At 37.1% G+C, this 17839-nt stretch overlaps 3 protein-coding genes across 3 annotated transcripts; all 3 read right to left on the reverse strand.

Moving 5' to 3' along the window:
• Positions 1–245: 245 nt before the first annotated feature.
• Positions 246–1577, reverse strand: LOC146567063 (uncharacterized). The gene is made up of 4 exons (XM_085285925.1): positions 1425–1577; positions 911–1037; positions 472–544; positions 246–298 (listed from the first exon to the last, which is right to left on the reverse strand). The coding sequence occupies exons 1-4, from the start codon at positions 1498–1500 to the stop codon at positions 263–265; spliced, it is 312 nt and encodes a 103-aa protein (XP_085142051.1). The 5' UTR covers positions 1501–1577; the 3' UTR covers positions 246–262.
• A 5479-nt stretch (positions 1578–7056) lies between these two features.
• Positions 7057–8627, reverse strand: LOC146567064 (uncharacterized). Its single transcript, XM_085285926.1, has 4 exons — positions 8488–8627; positions 7907–8045; positions 7467–7539; positions 7057–7310 (listed from the first exon to the last, which is right to left on the reverse strand). Exons 1-4 carry the CDS (start codon positions 8561–8563, stop codon positions 7275–7277), a joined length of 324 nt encoding a protein of 107 aa, XP_085142052.1. The 5' UTR covers positions 8564–8627; the 3' UTR covers positions 7057–7274.
• A 1099-nt stretch (positions 8628–9726) lies between these two features.
• On the reverse strand, positions 9727–14158 carry LOC146567065 (uncharacterized). The gene is made up of 4 exons (XM_085285927.1): positions 14022–14158; positions 12353–12467; positions 11044–11122; positions 9727–9895 (listed from the first exon to the last, which is right to left on the reverse strand). Exons 1-4 carry the CDS (start codon positions 14104–14106, stop codon positions 9827–9829), a joined length of 348 nt encoding a protein of 115 aa, XP_085142053.1. The 5' UTR covers positions 14107–14158; the 3' UTR covers positions 9727–9826.
• Positions 14159–17839: the final 3681 nt, after the last annotated feature.

Below are 17839 nucleotides of genomic sequence, written 5' to 3' on the forward strand. Positions count from 1 at the left end.
GAGATCATGACATCATCATGAGAATATGTTGTTACAGCAAGTACTAAATAATCACACACACCATTATAAATCTGAACTTAAAGGCTTTTATTGATTTATCTTTCTTCTCAGATTGAAGACAGAATAAGTAAACTTCAAACATTCATATTTCATGACATTTTAATAAATATTACTACAGGACTATTTTTAAGCTCCAGAAACAATTTACAAAAATAATCAAAATTTCTTAACAAATATTTCTGTTTCATCGTTTCCATCATCTTCATTTAGAAATCACTGGAGGACACAGCAGAGCTCCCTGTGGTGGTGAAAGAGAGAAGGTGACATGAAAAGAAGAAGCACCATTAGACAGATACACACAGTGTCGTTTTATTACCTATATTATAATCTTCACACTTTTGATAGAAGTTCACTGCTGGTTTTTCTAAACTTTGTGTTGACATTTTTTTTTATAAATAATTTGTTTCTCACCTCATTTATTTTCCTTTTAAGCCACTCGGTGTTTGGTCTGAGGAAAAATGTTCTTCCTGCACGTGTTTTGACCCTGGAAGAAAAAACAGAAGGATAAAGAAAGAAGTTTAGAGCGAAGAAGACAAATTAAAGGATTAGACATTTTCACTTTATTGTTAACTGAACATGTGCAGGGTCCATTTTGCATTATGCTGTGAGAGAACAGCTCAGGTTTCCTCCAAGCTCATAAGCACAAACTCACAGATTCCCCAACGTCACCACATTAGAAACAATCACAGAGCAAACAGTAGTGCTGTATGTTAGAGAGGGGAACATTTATCTGCTACATCAAGGTTTCAGTGCAAATCTCATTTTCATTGTTGTGTTTGTGGATTTTTAATCAAGAATTCATTTCTACATTTTATTTGGTTAAATTGTATTTAGAAGAAGTTCTACTTACACATAGCCGTCTGGTCTGTTTTGTTCAAAGCAGCTGATGATGTTTTTTGCCCATTTAGGTGCAGACATGTTTATTACACCACTGTTAGAATATGTTTTATAGCTGGTTTTCCCCACGTGGTCAGCCCCTGCAGCACATCATCACACACATTGTCATTATTTTTCAAACCCTTTAAGATATCATGGAGACTGAAACAATCTCAACTCTCAGATGTTGTATAAATAATTTACTGATGCAGTTATTATGTTAATTTCAAAAAATTACATAGCTGACAACAATACAACTGGATTTAATCAACCATATAGATTTTATTAAATGCAGTTGACAGTAATTTGTCCAGAAACAGCTGCTCTGTTACAGTCTGTGCTAGCTTTAGTCTCTTTTCGCACAGTTAGTTGTCAGTTAGAAAGTTACATTAAGGTCAGATAGATTCATAACCATGTTGAAAAACAGACTTTTAGCTGTTGTTACTGAACTTTCACAACAGAGCAAACTCCAGAAATAAAAAGTGTACCTGATACAGAGATGAGCATCACCACACTCAGGGAGATCAGAAGAATCAGGCGGCTGGTGGAGAGACTCGAACACATGTTGAGACGCTGAAAGGCACCAAATCTGAGTCTGGATCTGAGCTGTGAGCAGGTTTGTTACCAGCTGATGAACTTGTCAAAGTGTGACAGCGGCTCATCTTATATACTGTAGCTTGTGACTGAATTAGGGGCTGTTTGGTGATGTATTTACACAAAAATAAACACTGATGGAAACACGACAACCACAGACTGCTGTGGCGTGCAGCTTCCTTTCTCGTGTTGAGGTTTGTTGTACAGCTCAATGTGTCTGTAATTTGTTTAAACCTGATAATGTGTACTATAAACTGGAAATATATGAACAGTCATCCCACAAGTATTGACATTTTATAGTAGTAATATTAACATTACTAACAGCAGTAGCAGTAGGAGCAGCAGTACGCTGCTGTCAAACAAGTGTTGTTCTGCTGTCAGACAACATATATTATTTATCCAATTCATAAATAATATTATTCATCCTTCAAACACGCACACACATATTTTGTTTTCAAACTCCATTGGGGTTTATTTCACACCTCATACAGAGTTCGTCACGCAATGTCAAAGGTATGTGCCTTTTTTCACGTCACGCTGTGCGCCACGTTATAGACCCTGTGCACGAGAAAATGCTAACTTCCTGTTTTAAGACCAGATGTAAGGTTGTACGGTTCTGGTTGCTTTATTTTGCAGTCAACTGCTACTGCGAAGGTGGACTCAAAAATCATGACCAAAACTCGAAAACGGAAAGATTACTTTAGGTTACAAAGAGCAGAGGGTGGGAACACTCACCACTGCTGTGTCATAAAAAATCAAATGATCAATTTTGATGTTCGAAGTGTGTAGATCGATTGTTTGTTTACATCACTCAACATAAGCAGAACTGCATTACTGCATGCAGAAGACACATCGTCCACATTCAGAAGCACATCTCTGTATAGTGACTGTTCTTATGATTTAACAGGCCAATGTCCAGCATTCAAACTACAGGTGAACAATAGTCAAAGCCAGATGTTTCCCCATTATGTCTATATAAGTACACACCTACACAGCATGTCAACAAACCGTGAAAAAAAGCCACAGGACATAAAAAAATACATGAATGATTGTGGGCAAGGGTCTCTATATGTTAGTATTTACGAAGGGTATGTTGGAACTTATCTTCACAATTACAGTGGTCCCTCGCTATAACGCGGTTCACCGTTTGAAGCCTCGCCTTGCATGATTTATTTTTTTTTTAAAGCGCATTGTGTTCTGTGTCCCGATCGGCTGTAGATCATTGTCATCTCCCCCGTGCCATGCCGTGCTCCCCTCAACAGCACAGAATCGCTACATCGATCACTAGCAGTGTCCAAGCGTTTCATTTTTTTTTCCTTTTCATACCGTGCCCCCCTGCAATGGCTCTGCGCCCCCCCCTCCCCCACAGGGGGCAGGCCCCACACTTTGGGAAGCTCTGGTTTAAATGGATTGTTGAGTAGTCCGTCGCATCTCTAATAAACAGATGGGGAATGAATGTTTTTGTTTCACTCTTTTGTTGACTTGTTGGAAACTTGCACACAACTTAGTTTATTAATGACAAATCTTTAGTTTAATCCTCTCTGAAATGTAGAGAAAAGAAAAGAGAGAGCAGGAAAGGTAAAGTTAGTTATTTTATTACATACAGAGAAGTATTTTAACATGTTTTATTACAAATGTTCCCTCGGTGTGTGGAAAGGCTTTCCATTGGCTGAGCACGGGGACTCTCTGTGACGTGATCTTCCACCAGTTTCGTTCCTGTTAATCTGTGGGTGTTGATTTTATTAGTGGTTTGTACCTCCCACATCTGAATTCATGGTGGTTTCCTTTCAAAGACAACTCAGAATTAAACAGTGACATTACTGGGTGATCAGCTTCTGTGGCCACATTTAAGAGGACTTTCCCTGTGACTTTGTCTTTAATAGCGTTTAATGAGTGGGCTTCACAGAAACTGCTTCTACACTTAGCAATTGTCAACAGGTACAGACCTTAAATTAGAGGCTTAAGATTACCATTTAGTGATCTTTAACACAAGGTACGTGATGATCTATTTCCAAACTTTATTAATAAAGTGTTTGAGCTCAGGGGAAAAAATATGTTTAAAAAAGCAGGTGGAAGAGCACAGACCACGGCCCGCGGGCCATTTGCGGCCCACATCACCTCTACTTGTGACCCGCATATTGATGTGAAGAAATGTTTTTTAAAAATATTATTTGAAAAATGATTTCATATGAAGGCAATAGGAGCAGAGTGTTACAGGCATGGCCCTTTACGACTGTAGCCGCATGGGCGGTGTAGTCCGTGCTGCAGGGAGAACGTGTGGGACCGCCCCTCCTGCTGTTCGTGTGCGAGCGCGATGGTGGGAGAAAAAGCAAAGTCGAAAAGTACGAGGTGCTAGCGACCACAAACGGGAGCTGGAAGCATGTATATATTATGATAATGGCCACTGCAGCCAAAAAGAGTGCCTGATGAGCCCAGTTCTAAGTAAGCTGTTAAGACTCGACTCTACACCATGTTCGTGTTAAAACAAGCAAAACATTACATTTTTGGAAATATTAGTGGGTGTTTTCTTTTCTTTTCTTGTTTTTTTTGTACTACTTGAACACTAAAGTGGCCCTCCAATGAGATGACGGTGCTAGAAGTGGCCTGCCATAGACAGTAAGACAGAGGTAGCCATGACAGTGATGTCATCTACTGGTTTCCTTCTGGGTTGTTCCTTATTTTCCTAGTTAATTTCATCTTATAGCAAATTGATTACACACTCAAAGAATTTGTGTTTATATACAATTGTTTGAACCTTTGACCCCACACTTGGTTAGATGGCTCCACAAGTCATTCTAGACTAGTATAAATATACAGTGAGTTCCTGTCGTTCAAAAGTCAATCCAACGAAGACTGTCAAACAAACTCCTTTTATGTTGCTGTATTAGGGACTTCTTTGTGGAAAATATTACACTTGTGTGTGCCACCAACTGTTCAGGGTCAGCTGGCATGTTAAGTTCATCTTGGTCACAGACATGTAGAGTTCATGTAGCTGTTGCGTCACATTTGATGATTCCTTTTCTGCCTGGCACCTGTGGACCGTGTTCATTTCACTTATAGTTGTTTGGCTGTGTGATGTACCGAGCAGCGAAGGAAACTTAGACACAGGTTAAAGTCCAAAAAAAGGATAAAATGGAATTTTTATGTGACCCCAAAACATAATTGGTCAAATCAGGCAAAAAGAATCAAAATCTTGGGCCCATAAAAGAGGTCAAAATAACAGAACTCTGCTCAAAGTTAAAAGAAAAAACAAAACATACTGATAACTAAAAACTGACCTAACTGAAACTCGCTCTGCCCCTTTCCCACCTATTGGCTCCTTAATCAAGGGACTGAAGCAGCTGCAACGAAAGTAACTCAGAAAACAAAGATTAATCATACATAACAGTGTAAACTAAACGTGCACACGCATTTTAGAATGCAGTGTTATGTGGATATGTGAATTAATTCTAAACCAAAACCAGTTATTCAGTGTCCTGTAAATTAATTCTGTAAATATTGCTCCCCCTGGAGGTTCCCTGGATTCATCACATCTTAGAATAGAATAGAATAGAATACATCTTCAATTCAGTTCAATTGAATTCAGTTTTATTCATAGTTTTTATATATTTTTATTATATTTTAAAGAAAATTATTTAATGTAAAAGTAATTTTGAGTATATGGACTTGTTCTTATGTTGCACTTTTCTACTCTTTTGTAGACCTTTACACAACTTTTTCATTCACCTAATCGCTTTTTCTAAGATGTTGTTAAATGCTTCCATTCCTACCTTTACACACACATTCATACTCTGATGGATTCATCCAAGAGCAACATTGGGTTGGTGTACAGACTGGGATTGAACCACCAACCTTCTGTTTAGTAGGTGACTCACATTATTGCCTGAGCTACAGCCACCCTGAAGTCATTGTGTGTTGAAAGTATGATCGTTATTTACTCATTAACTTCATTGTGTTTGTTAAACTATGTTAACACCTCAGCTACATCAGAGCAAACAGTGGAAAGCACTGGAATGTTTCAAGTTTTGTAATGAATCTTATCAAACATGAGAAATATCATTTAGAAAACAACTAAAAGATAAATATGACTACAAAACTGTTTTTAAAGCTCTATCAATAATTTGCATGAAAACTATCTACAGTTCATAACAAATATTTCTGTAAAATATTTGAACTAATAAATAAGCAGAACTGTTTCCAGTAGCTGTGTTGCTTAGAGAGAAGATGACATGAAAAGAAAAATAAGAAGCACCATTGGACAGATATACAAAGTGTCTTTTTATAACCTTTAATTTCATTTATAATCTTCACACTTTAGCTAAAATGTTACTGTTTTCAGTGAGCACCCACTGCTTTACACTCTCTCCCTTTAATCCCCTGGGTCCTAAAGTATTTTCAGCAAAATATGTTTAGTTTTCTTGTCCAGGTTATCTACGTATCCCTGTCTCTGATTGGTCATGTGCTGCCAACATCAACATGACCTCTTACCTCTTGCATTCATAGCTGGATAGATAAACGGTGGGTTTATGTATCCAACACAGGGTCGGTGATTGTAGTCACCACCTTCACAAATGGCCACATGTTGTTGGATACAGACAAAAATATCAATGAATGAAGCAGTGGAAATAAACTTTCTCTAAAGGGTTTCTGGGCTCAGTCTCAGAAGGTGCTCAGAGTAGAGCTCCAGTATTTTGGGCTTCTAACGAGTACACCCTCTGAGTGAGCTGCTCTACCACTTTGAAGAGATTGAGAATTTTATTTCCCAGATTTATTTGTAAAAATAGGAGAAAACAAAGACAAGACATAAAGATAGAACCCTACACAACACAACAGTAATATGGAATTAAAGATGAACAAAGGAAGTGTAACTACAAGAATCCACAATCACTATAGCAATAAAAGACAAGTCACCGTTCTCCTTTCTCTGATTCGTGCCTGTTCCCACTCCAAGTTGAAAGATGTCGCAACCTCTAATATGTATTTAGTGGACAGAGTGAGGAGGCTGCAGGAGGAGCTGTAATCAAGAAGGTACTGGTGTGTCTTTTCCTAATGTGTTTTTATGTTTTAAAAAAAGGCGAGGATGTCTGAGTGTGTTGACTTCCTGTTTCTTCTGCTCTTATATCTCTTTCTCACCTTTTCCACTGGCATCTGTAGTGAGAGGTGCTAAAGCGTGAGGAGTGGGAATATCATGTGCAGCGTAAGGAATGATAACGGTGCGTGTTTCTTGAGGAGAGGGAGGCATGCGTGTCTGTGCTCAGTCTGCTGCTTCTGCAACCCAACATTAATGAAATAAAACTAATGAAATTTAACATAAACAGGGAATGTGCATTCTCCTCCACTAGAGTCATGGGGGTATCTGATGTGTTCATTTTAATTTTATATACATCTACATTTTATTCGCATCTCACATGCAGCACCTCACAGCTGTGATATCTCATTAGTTACTTTTTTTTTTACAGTAATTAGTAAATGATCACACAGACCATTAAAGAATGCAGTTTCAAAGGCTTTTATTGATTTTGTCTTTTTTCACAGCTTGAAGATAGAATAAGAAAAAATCGAACATTCATATTTAATGACATTTTTACTAAATATGAAAACAAAAGTGGTTTTTAATTTCTATCTATAATTTACAAAAAATAATCAGCATTTCTTAACAAATATTTCTGTAAAAGTGTGAACTCATAAATCTGCAGAACTGTTTCCATTTGCTGCTTTACTTTGCTTCATCGTTTCCATCATCATCATTTAGAAGTTGCTGGAGGACACAGCAGAGTTCCCTGTGGTGGTGAAAGAGAGAAGGTGAAGCACCATTAGACAGATACACACAGTGTCGTTTTATTACCTATATTATAATCTTCACACTTTTGCTAGAAAGTCACAGCTGGTTTTTCTAAACTTTGTGTTGACATTTTTATAAATAATTTGTTGCTCACATTATTTATTTTCCTTTTAAGCCACTCGGTGTTTGGTCTGAGGAAAAATGTTCTTCCTGCACGTGTTTTGACCCTGGAAGAAAAAAATAAAAGAATAAAGAAAGAAGTTTAGAGAGAGGAAGAAAAATTGAAGGATTGGACATTTTCACTTTATTGTTAACTGAACATGTGCAGGGTCCATTTTGCATTATGCTGTGAGAGAACAGCTCAGGTTTCCTCCAAGCTCATAAGCACAAACTCACAGATTCCCCAACGTCACCACATTAGAAACAATCACAGAGCAAACAGTAGTGCTGTATGTTAGAGAGGGGAACATTTATCTGCTACATCAAGGTTTCAGTGCAAATCTCATTTTCATTGTTGTGTTTGTGGATTTTTAATCAAGAATTCATTTCTACATTTTATTTGGTTTAAGTGAATTTAGAAGAAGTTCTACTTACTCATAGCCATGAAGGCAGCCTGGTCTGTTGTCTTCAACGCAGCTGTTGATGTTTTTTGCCCATTGAGGTGCAAACTCTGTGGTTCTTGCATTTTGGTTAGAATGATCTTTATAGCAGGCATTTACCACGTGGTCAGCCCCTGCAGCACATCATCACACACATTGTCATTATTCTTCAGGGCCTTTCAGATATCATGGAGAATGAAATAAACTGAGCTTTCAGATGTTGTATAAATAATTTACTGATCCATTTATTATGTGTAATATGAAAAATCACATTACTGAAAAAAATACACCTGTCTTTTATCAGTGGTACATATCTAGAAGTCGTGTTTTAAATTGGTCCAGAGTGGCTCCCTGTAGCCAAAAAAAACCCCAAACCCTCTTTTAGTCAGTTATAATTTGTCCAGAAACACCTGCTCTGCTACAGTCTGTGCTAGCTTTAGTCTCTTTAGACACTATTAGTTATCAGGTAGTAAGTTGCATTAAGACCAGATAGATTTATAACCATGTTGAGAAACAGACTTTTAGCTGGTGTTACTGAACTTTGACAACAGAGCAAACTCCAGAAATAAAAACTACCTGATACAGAGATGAGCATCACCACACTCAGGGAGATCAGAAGAATCAGGCGGCTGGTGGAGAGACTCGAACACATGTTGAGACGCTGAAAGGCACCAAATCTGAGTCTGGATCTGAGCTGTGAACAGGTTTGTTACCAGCTGATGAACTTGTCAAAGTGTGACAGCAGCTCATCTTATATACTGTAGCTTGTCACTGAATTAGGGGCTGTTTGGTGATGTATTTACACAAAAATAAACTCCCACAGAGTTGTGTGGTGGGTAGCTTCCTTCCTACTGTGTTGAGGTTTGTCATATAGTTTATTCCAGGTTAATAAGTTTCTGTTATGATTTTATACCTGATAATATCTATTATAAATGGACTATATGTCGTCCATTTATGGACTATATGTCATCACACAAAAGGGGCATTTTAGAGTAGTAGTTCCTAAGTAAGCTGCTGTGAAGCAATTGCATATGTGTTGTTTAATAAAATATTTATAATTGCAATATCGGTACCATCTGTGAGGAGACGCTGGCTGCTGCTAATATACCAAGAAAGCTGCACAGATGCTGGGAAATCAAACTTCCCTTCTGAGAAGAAAATGGCCTACTTCATATACAAGACTAAAACAGAGGAAACAATGTAACTGACACTGATGAGCCAAGTCAGATGTTTTTTCTTCTTTCATTGACTTTTGCTCTCTATGATTTGCTTGTTTGGTAGTATTAATCTTAATAAAACAAAAGTTGTCAGGGTGTGCTGTAAGGTCAAAAACATGCTACCTTCAATGAACTTCGGCATCTGGATGAAATGAGAGCTCACTAAAGAGTACAGGGCATCATTCATCATCAAGCAAATTATCCTGTGTGGACATTAGGAGTTTACTCCACACATGTGTATAAACACTCACAGGCTCCAAAACTGTATAACTGGAGATGGCAATAACATTGCCTGGGTTGATGAATCTCGACTAGTAACAACATGTTTATGTATAATCGACGAGTCATGCACATCCCAGTTAGATACATGGACAATAAATTTGCACCTGTTTAAATTAATGCGTCTGCTTGTCATATATTTGTTCTAAATGCTGCTGTTTTACACATCAAACTGAATCAACCCAGAAGTTCTGTCAGCACAGCCATCACACACAAACAAGAGAGATGCCAAACAGACACATTTTCCTTTTAACATGCAAAAAGACACTTTTATTGTTGAAATGTACAACAACTTAATAAAATAATGCCACCACAATGATCATTTTTCCAGTTACTTAAAAAAAATATCTTGTATTTTAAATAGATATGTATGTAAAAGAAATAAATAGTATTTCAGGATAAAACGTTGCTGTTTTACTTCATGCTGTTGTTGGCTTGTTGGGAACTTCATTTAATAATGACAGATCTTGAGGGCAGTTTAATTCTCCCTGCAAATGTAGGAAAAGCAAAGATGCAGTTAGACGAGTTTATTACATACAGAGAAGTATTTTAATACGTTTTATTAATAAATGTTCCCTCGGTCCATGAAACCAGCTTTCCACGGATCAAGCAGGGGGGACTCACCACCTCACCACCTTCCACCAGCTTCATACCTGATAACATGTGGGTGCTGCGCTTATTAACAAGTGGTTTGCACCTCCTACATTTCACTTTATGGGGCTTTCCTTTCAACAGGCATCTCTAATTAAAGTGATGACATTATTGGTTGACCAGCTTTTGAGGCCGAATCTGAAAGTACTTTCCTAAAAGTACTTTCCCCTGTGATTTTCATCTTTGACAACTTTTAATGAGAGGTCTTCACAAACACCTCCTCTACACCTTTAACCTGAGTGGTTGACAACAGATGTAGACTAGAGGTTAAAGATTACATTTAGTAATCTTTCACATCGCACTGATCATGTAAAAAGGAGATGATCTACTTCCAAATTTTATTGATATATTGTTTAAATACAGGAGAATTAAATTATTAAATGGTAGCTGTGACAGTGATGTCTCCCATTGGTTTTAGATTCATCGCTACGATGGTGATTGTGGCTAAAGGACATCATAAAAACAGTCGATGAGCTAAATGGGAACTCTAGATTGAAAGGACACGAGCTTGTTACAAGCAGCTGAACTTTGGTGAAAGAACTGATGAGTGCCCACTCTCCAGCAGTACACTGATGACACTATCTCAGATAAAAAGGCAAACCACAAACCGTATAGTGGTAAAATGTAAATCTGCAGTGTGACTAGCATCTGAAACTATGCGATAACTAGATAACATGTGCAAATGCGGCAGAAAAAAAGAAATATTCAGCTATTTCAGGGCTGTACTAATTTACATTACTAATAGAGCTAATAAATAATGTACATAAATTACATGTGTAGATGAGTAGATTAAGACAAAGTTCCATTTTTCCTTAATCCTCTATCCTTGGTCTGAATTGACTTTCTTTGGTTCAGATTTCAACGCAAATAATTATCTGAAATTAAATAAAATCACAAGCCATTTAATGTGGTATGACAAGGTGAACCACTAATTTACACTTTTTTGGTAGTTCAGACACAGATCTACAGTCTGGCTTCATGTTACCTTCTGTATTTTGTCCTTGAGCCACTTAGAATTTGGGTTGACACACCACGGTTTATCTTTATGGCGCTGGTTTGCAATCCTAGGAGCAGAAACATCAGTTAAAGTCAGTTACAAACTTTATGATATTAATGTCAAATCTGGTCCTCCAGGTAATAGCTATATTACCTCTTTACAATTTTGGCCTGCTTAGCTGTAGGCAGGAAAGGCAGCTAACAATCTAGCTAACAGACAGCTTCAGGTGAGGTGACAGACTGTGCAGCCTTCATCTTTACTGAATGTGAAGAGCGGCTTGCATGTCTACCTTGCCCGCAACAGTTTCATTTTTACTGTTTTCTTCTTTTGAGGTTTAATTCCACTTACCAGCAAAGACACAGTCATGCATGTGAATCAGAAGCTTCAGAAAGTTACAGAACTGGAAAGAGCATGTTTGTTCAACCGAAGTTTTAAAACTTTAGGCTGCTTTAATTTGCAATAGACTCAATACTTGAAATGTGCAATTCACTTGTATTTTTATTTTTATTCCTATTTATTCTATTTATCCCCTTCGTATAATTTATTTATATTGTCTCTGTATTTATATATATATGTGTGTGTGTGTGTGTGTGTGTGTGTGTATTATATATATATATATATATATATATATATATATATATATATATATATATATATATATATATATATATATATATATATATATATATATATATATATATATATATATATAATATTCTGTAACTCTGTAACTTCTGTCGGTGCTGTGCTTTTTTGGAAATCGAATTTCCCAGAGGAACCCACCTGAGGGATTAATAAAGTTCTATCTAATCTAATCTAATCTAATTTCCTCACATTGCTAAGCTGTACAGGTAAACTGCCTTGGTGGATGTTATAAAAGTTTTGTGGAGTTGCTGAGGGCGAATATGTGAACCAAATTGCACAGAAGAAGGCTATAATGAGCATTTATTTTCAATTACATGAAAATACACTGGAAAACTATGGTAGACCTTGATGTCATTGTCATTTCTCAGTGTAGCCATCAGTGAAACTGAATGTAACACCTCTGCCCCAGCAATATTGTATCTTTATTTCCCCCTGTTCTTATCTAGATTTAAGATCAACAGTGGGAATCACACTAACAGTTCTTCCCACCACATTAAACTTTAGAAAAGAAGTTCATACATTATTTATATTTACGGTGAAGCCCACGGTGGCAAATGTTGGGCGAGAAAAAGTCCAGAGACAGCTATTTAATATTTACATGTATGGAAACATTGTGAGTGGCGTGAGCGTGTTTAAATTATGATGATCTTACAAGAAAGCATGGTGGTTGCAGCCCTCGCGTGGTTTCTGCTCATAGCACCATTTGATCCGTGCTATCTTCCTGGTGCTGACGTTACGGCAGCAGGACAGACCTACAACCGAATCCGCTGCACAGACGAAAAAAGAGAGAAAAAGAGAAAAATAAGGAGATTAGTCAATATTACAAGAATTCTTCTTTGGTCAGCTGTGGCCAGAATGAGGCGCTAAAAAGTAGAAGCACTTATGTAAAGCCATTTCACTGTGGTTGATGGTTAGATGGCTTCCTGTTGTACTGATCGAACCAGCTAGACAAGAAATGCATGAAATGACGGCTAATCTACGAACACTTTCATTTGACACTCATTCAGTAGTTAATTTTCCTAAAATCATGAGATATTGTTTCAGTTTGGGTCACTAGTTTTACTTTAAAATCAGTCACCATTGCTGTGTCTCAAATTTCTAACTCTTTTTAATAGCGCTCATGCAGAATTCTGACTGTCTTCGAGTCACTTAGGCACTTCTAAATTGGCCTTATTTTTAGGCCTAGACGCAGCTGCTTGGCAAAGCTGCACATAACATGTTTTGTTGTATTGTTTGATGTCTGCGCATGTTAAATCTTCAAGGTTTAATGTTGTGGATAGTTAGAGGCGCAACAGGTAACAAATGCTCACAAAATAGAGCAACTAGCAAAATAATTACAGTTAACTGTGTTTGATTCAAGAAAAATGACTGTGCCATACAAGTAAATACGTCGAATACTGAAGAAGACTACATATAAATGTGGCAACACAAGTATCTACATTGCGACATACTGTTATCCCTGTTTGTTCTGCTTTCAGTCTTTGTTTGATTTCCAGCCTTCTGTTATTGCCTACCCCACCCTGAGCAGTAGCACGTGTTTCCTATTATCCACACTGCTCTTTGTTCCCTGCCAGATTTGTCATCCTACCCACAGATTATTACATCCAAATTTAAGCATTCATTCACTACTTACTTGTTGCTGTAGAGGGAAGTCTTTACTCTCATTATTTTATCCCACAGTTACATACTGACAAATATTTTTGCTGAAATAAAAAAGCTGTGAGATGCTTTTTTGTGTTAAACAAACCAGCTGAGTGTGTTTTTCAAATCACATAAAAAGGCTTTGTGGTGGTTTATGTTGTGATGCTCTGTTTTCATTCCTCTCATGCAGCTGTGTTTTTTCAGCCCATTGCATGTTGGTTTGGAGTGCTTGGGTACTTACCATTGATTGTACACTGCTTTTTTAAGAGGTGTTGTGGGATACATTGATTTCAGTATGAATTTAAAAAGCACTACAAAATGCCGAACTTACTTTCGAGTGAGTCATGAGGGATTTCAGTCAGAGCCTGCTCGGTTTTACAACCGTTTTCTTATTTTTAAAACCACTAATGTTCTCCGTTTGATTTTACCTGTTTGGGGATTTTTACTTTGGTTTCATTCCTACTCTCAGTATTTATTTACGTCCAGTTTACTGACTATTTACTGATCTCCTGTTAATAACCTCAAATGTAGGAGATTTAACCCTTCTCGCTTTTGATCACAAGCACAACTTTTGACTGTTTCTCTGCATATTTCCTTTTTTTGTTTTGCATTGCACAGTGAGACCTGCAGAGGTTTAACATGGCACATAAGACTGCATTCAATCATGAGTTCAGGCTTACCTTGAGATGCTGAGAAGAACATCACAACAGACAGGCTGAGGAGAAAAATCCAGCGGCTGACAGAGAGGGCCGTCCACATCTTCATGCTGACAGAGTCCCAGCTGTAAACTGCTTCCTGTTCTTTCTGTTACTTTGTGCAGGATTTGCAAAAGTCTGAGGATAAATGAGCCAGAGGAAGGTGATCTTTTATACTGTAGCTGCACACAAAAAGAGGAACAATATGGGAACTATATATGTCACGCAACATTTTTTGAATGGAAATACTCATGCACCCAAAATGACGAGACAGAGGACAAAGACTCATGCACTCAGAAAAGACTGGATCATATCCATATATGTGCAGATCCGTTTCAGTATCTCAGACAAGAGCTCATCGTTTTTGAGAACTCTGGTGTCCACCTTGTACTATTCCTCCCATGCAAAGTGACTTAATTTTCAAGATTTTGCCTTCAGAGCTGTCTTAATTCTTCATGTCACATATTCAACATGGTGCCTGAAACATTCCTCAAAGAATTTGGTCCATTTTTATTTCTCATAACATTTGCATGTCATGTTGTGTGAGTATCAGAACGTTTCTGCAGATTTGTCAGCTGCACATGCATTATGTGAATCAGCACAGCAATCCCAAAGGTGCTCGCTTGGATTGAAATCTGGTGATTGTGGAGTACAGTGAACTCATTATCATGTTCAAGAAACCAGTTTGAAGTGATTTGAGCTTTGAGATATGGTCTGTTATCCTGCTGGAAGTAGCCATCAGAAGATGTCCAATGTAATGGTAAAGGGCTGGTTCTTATGTAGCACATTTCTACTCCACCATTGAACTACCAACCTACAGCCTGGTCTACCACCTGAGCTACAGCCAACACAATGTGGTCATAAAGAGCTGGTCAGCAACAGTACTCCTATTCAGTATTCAGGTAGGCTGTGGTGTTTAAATTATGCTCCACTGTGATAAGCCCCCATGCTATTACTTCACTGCCTGACCTGCTGCTAGAAGGCAGGATGGATCCATGCTTTCATGCTGTTTTTGCAAAATTGTGACCCTGTCATCTCATCAAACCAATAAATATTTTTACAGTCTTTTATTGTCCAACTTTGATGCAACATAGATGCTCATTTTCCTGTTCTTTGCAGACAGGAGCAACTGCTGTAGCTCATCTGCTTCAAAGTCAGGTTTGTATGCATTAAGAGATGTTCTTCGGCAGAACTTAAGCATTAGCCTAATGAGTGGGTTTTTGAGTTAATGTTGCCCATCAGCTTGAAGCAGTTCACCAAGAGAACTGTTTCTGACTGGATATTTTCTCTATTTTAGACAGTTCTCTGTAAACACTAGAGATGATTGTGTAGGAAACTCCCAACATATCAGAACTTTCTGAAGTAGTCAGACCAGCCTTTCCCCTTTCCGTTATTTTGATGTTCAGTTTAAATGTTAGCAGAAAATTCTGACCATGTCTACATACCTAAATGTAGTCTTTGTCATATAATGAGCTGATTAAAAATTAACAAGAAGCTTAACACATGTACCTAATGAAGTGGCCGTTGAAGAGAGATGGCTTAATGGCTCTCTCGAGTGATGAGAGTTTTGGTTGAAAAAGCACTAAAAATACAAGCTAGACTTGAAAATCAACTTGTAAGAACTTTAGAGAAATAAGAACACACTGTAACTGTTCTTACTGTTGTTTCTGTATCATAATACCTTTTCTGAACTTCTTGAATCCTGCCTAAAACAAATAAACAGATGAATCGGTGAGTTTAAACAGAAACTGCTGTATTTGTTTATAGAAAATGTTCATTTCATTGGGTTTATCCCAAAATACACAAGGCAGATTAATCCATTTGTATCACTAAGTCTCCAATTTCCTGTCCTTTTATGGTGATATCTGTGACCAGGAGAACATGTTTCCCAACTTTCTGCTGGAACAGAAAATACTGCTGAGAACTAAGAGAAACCCTTTGGGTTTTATCCCCAAATAAAAGCACATAATCGGGATTAAACTTTTAATAAAATCCTCCAGGAAAGTATAGATGCAGATGAATATATGTCTCTCTGAGAGTATCTGTTCTTTCCATTTAGTTTGTAGTTTTTATACAGTTTGCACAACTTCATTAAACATTCCAGTTTAGAGCCAAATGTTTTTGGCTGAAAAAGTCAAAAGATATACAGACAATTGCCATTATATGCGTAATGTACGTACATAAACTTGGCGCAAATTGGAAATGCTTTCTTTTTCTTGTTTGCATCTGCAAACATGAGTCATTTCATCTGTAAACAAAAAAGCTCAAAAGAGTTTTGAATGGACTAAAGTCAAAAGTTCCAGAAGTAACTGGCATATATATATATATATATATATATATATATATATATATATATATATATATATATATATATATATATATATATATATATATATATATATATATACATATATATATATATATATATATATATATACATATATATATATACGTGTGTGTATATATATATATATATATATATATATATATATATATATATATATATATATATATATATATACACACACATATATATGTATTTAGAGATGGAGAAAGACATTTTATAAAAGTTTGGCCTCATTTGAACTTGACAAAGAGATCCAGACATCCAGGGTAGCGTGATTTTTAGAATCCCCATGACCTTTGACCTTCTTATATGCTTATAGGAGGAACATAATTTTAAATAGCTCTATATAGTATAATTATCACTTTAACATTCAGATGAATCTAATGACCTTGAAGGAAAAGTCAGAGGTCAGATTGGATATGATCTTTATATGGTACTTTCTATAAGTACCGCCACACTTGTAAGAATCGTAGTTTCTAAGTTATAAGGCATTTTGTCAATTTTCGGCCAATAAAACAGTGAGCTGTCCTTGAAGGCCCAGACAGATTAGAACGGCTTGTTAACATGACCCCACTCTAAACACCTACAAAGAATTCCTTTACAACTTTTCACACGATTGTGTTTACAGACAGAACGTCACGCACACATGCAAATACTACCAAAAATCATCTTGGGGCAGCGGTAATTAGCCCATAGAGCTATTTTATGGAAAGCACTGTAATAAAAGGTCAAATCTTATGATAACACCTCAAATTAGAAGTAACGGAAAGACAACCCAATCACACAAACAGCGGGAAGATGCAAAAACCAGGAAACTGATCTGTGTCAAATTTGTGAGACGACTGTCACAAGAGGAATGCTAGACTGCTATGAAATTTATAGACAATTTGGTGAGTTAATTCACAGATTAAGTAGGTGAAACACAGTAGAGTAGAGCAGGTAATAATGAAGGGAGGAGATGAAACCTGCACAGCAGACATAGGTGACATAGGTAAGTAGCTGAAAAATCACAGGCAGACTGATGAAAAATGTGCAATGAGAAGAGAAGATAAGTTCAACAACCTGTCACCCTCTGACCTAGTTCTCTCTCACAGCTGGCCTTCTCCTAAATTGACCTGTTATTAAAATGCATACAGCAAGCTATAGCACTAAATAAGCTCTGGAAAATATAACTATTTCTCAACAAAGTCCACCAATATAAAGCAAAATCGCTCAACCTTTAATAACAGCTTCATTCATTATGGCCTTTTGATGCTTTGCTGTCTGTAATCGGAGCTCTGTTACCTCTTTTGCTTTCAACTGACAGCCACCACATTATAGTTCTTTCTTTCAGTGTCAGTTTTTATTGGTCGTTTTGAACTCATTCATAAAACTGACATTACAACTGAGGGCTCTTCCTCTGAAGACTGCTGTTCGGTCTCTTGGCCGTAACCACAGCCGAGTCTGTGGTTACAGC

Source organism: Mchenga conophoros, linkage group LG9 (genome assembly GCF_057382185.1).
Source record: "Mchenga conophoros isolate Kocher_MC1m ecotype Shallow Benthic linkage group LG9, M_conophoros_male_GT1.1, whole genome shotgun sequence".
Taxonomy (NCBI): domain Eukaryota; kingdom Metazoa; phylum Chordata; class Actinopteri; order Cichliformes; family Cichlidae; genus Mchenga; species Mchenga conophoros.

What these genes read in the sequence shown, in the direction of transcription:
- LOC146567065 (XM_085285927.1), bottom strand. Translation starts at nt 14,106, where the DNA reads ATGAAGATGTGGACGGCCCTCTCTGTCAGCCGCTGGATTTTTCTCCTC. An exon ending in GTTCTTCTCAGCATCTCAAG is followed by an intron (nt 12,468 to 14,021) that starts GTAAGCCTGAAC and finishes TCGTCTGTGCAG; the next exon opens with CGGATTCGGTTGTAGGTCTG. An exon ending in TGCAACCACCATGCTTTCTT is followed by an intron (nt 11,123 to 12,352) that starts GTAAGATCATCA and finishes TTCTGCTCCTAG; the next exon opens with GATTGCAAACCAGCGCCATA.
- LOC146567064 (XM_085285926.1), bottom strand. Translation starts at nt 8,563, where the DNA reads ATGTGTTCGAGTCTCTCCACCAGCCGCCTGATTCTTCTGATCTCCCTG. An exon ending in GATGCTCATCTCTGTATCAG is followed by an intron (nt 8,046 to 8,487) that starts GTAGTTTTTATT and finishes GATGTGCTGCAG; the next exon opens with GGGCTGACCACGTGGTAAAT. An exon ending in GGCTGCCTTCATGGCTATGA is followed by an intron (nt 7,540 to 7,906) that starts GTAAGTAGAACT and finishes TTTTTCTTCCAG; the next exon opens with GGTCAAAACACGTGCAGGAA.
- LOC146567063 (XM_085285925.1), bottom strand. Translation starts at nt 1,500, where the DNA reads ATGTGTTCGAGTCTCTCCACCAGCCGCCTGATTCTTCTGATCTCCCTG. An exon ending in AACAGACCAGACGGCTATGT is followed by an intron (nt 545 to 910) that starts GTAAGTAGAACT and finishes TTTTTCTTCCAG; the next exon opens with GGTCAAAACACGTGCAGGAA. An exon ending in TTAAAAGGAAAATAAATGAG is followed by an intron (nt 299 to 471) that starts GTGAGAAACAAA and finishes TCACCACCACAG; the next exon opens with GGAGCTCTGCTGTGTCCTCC.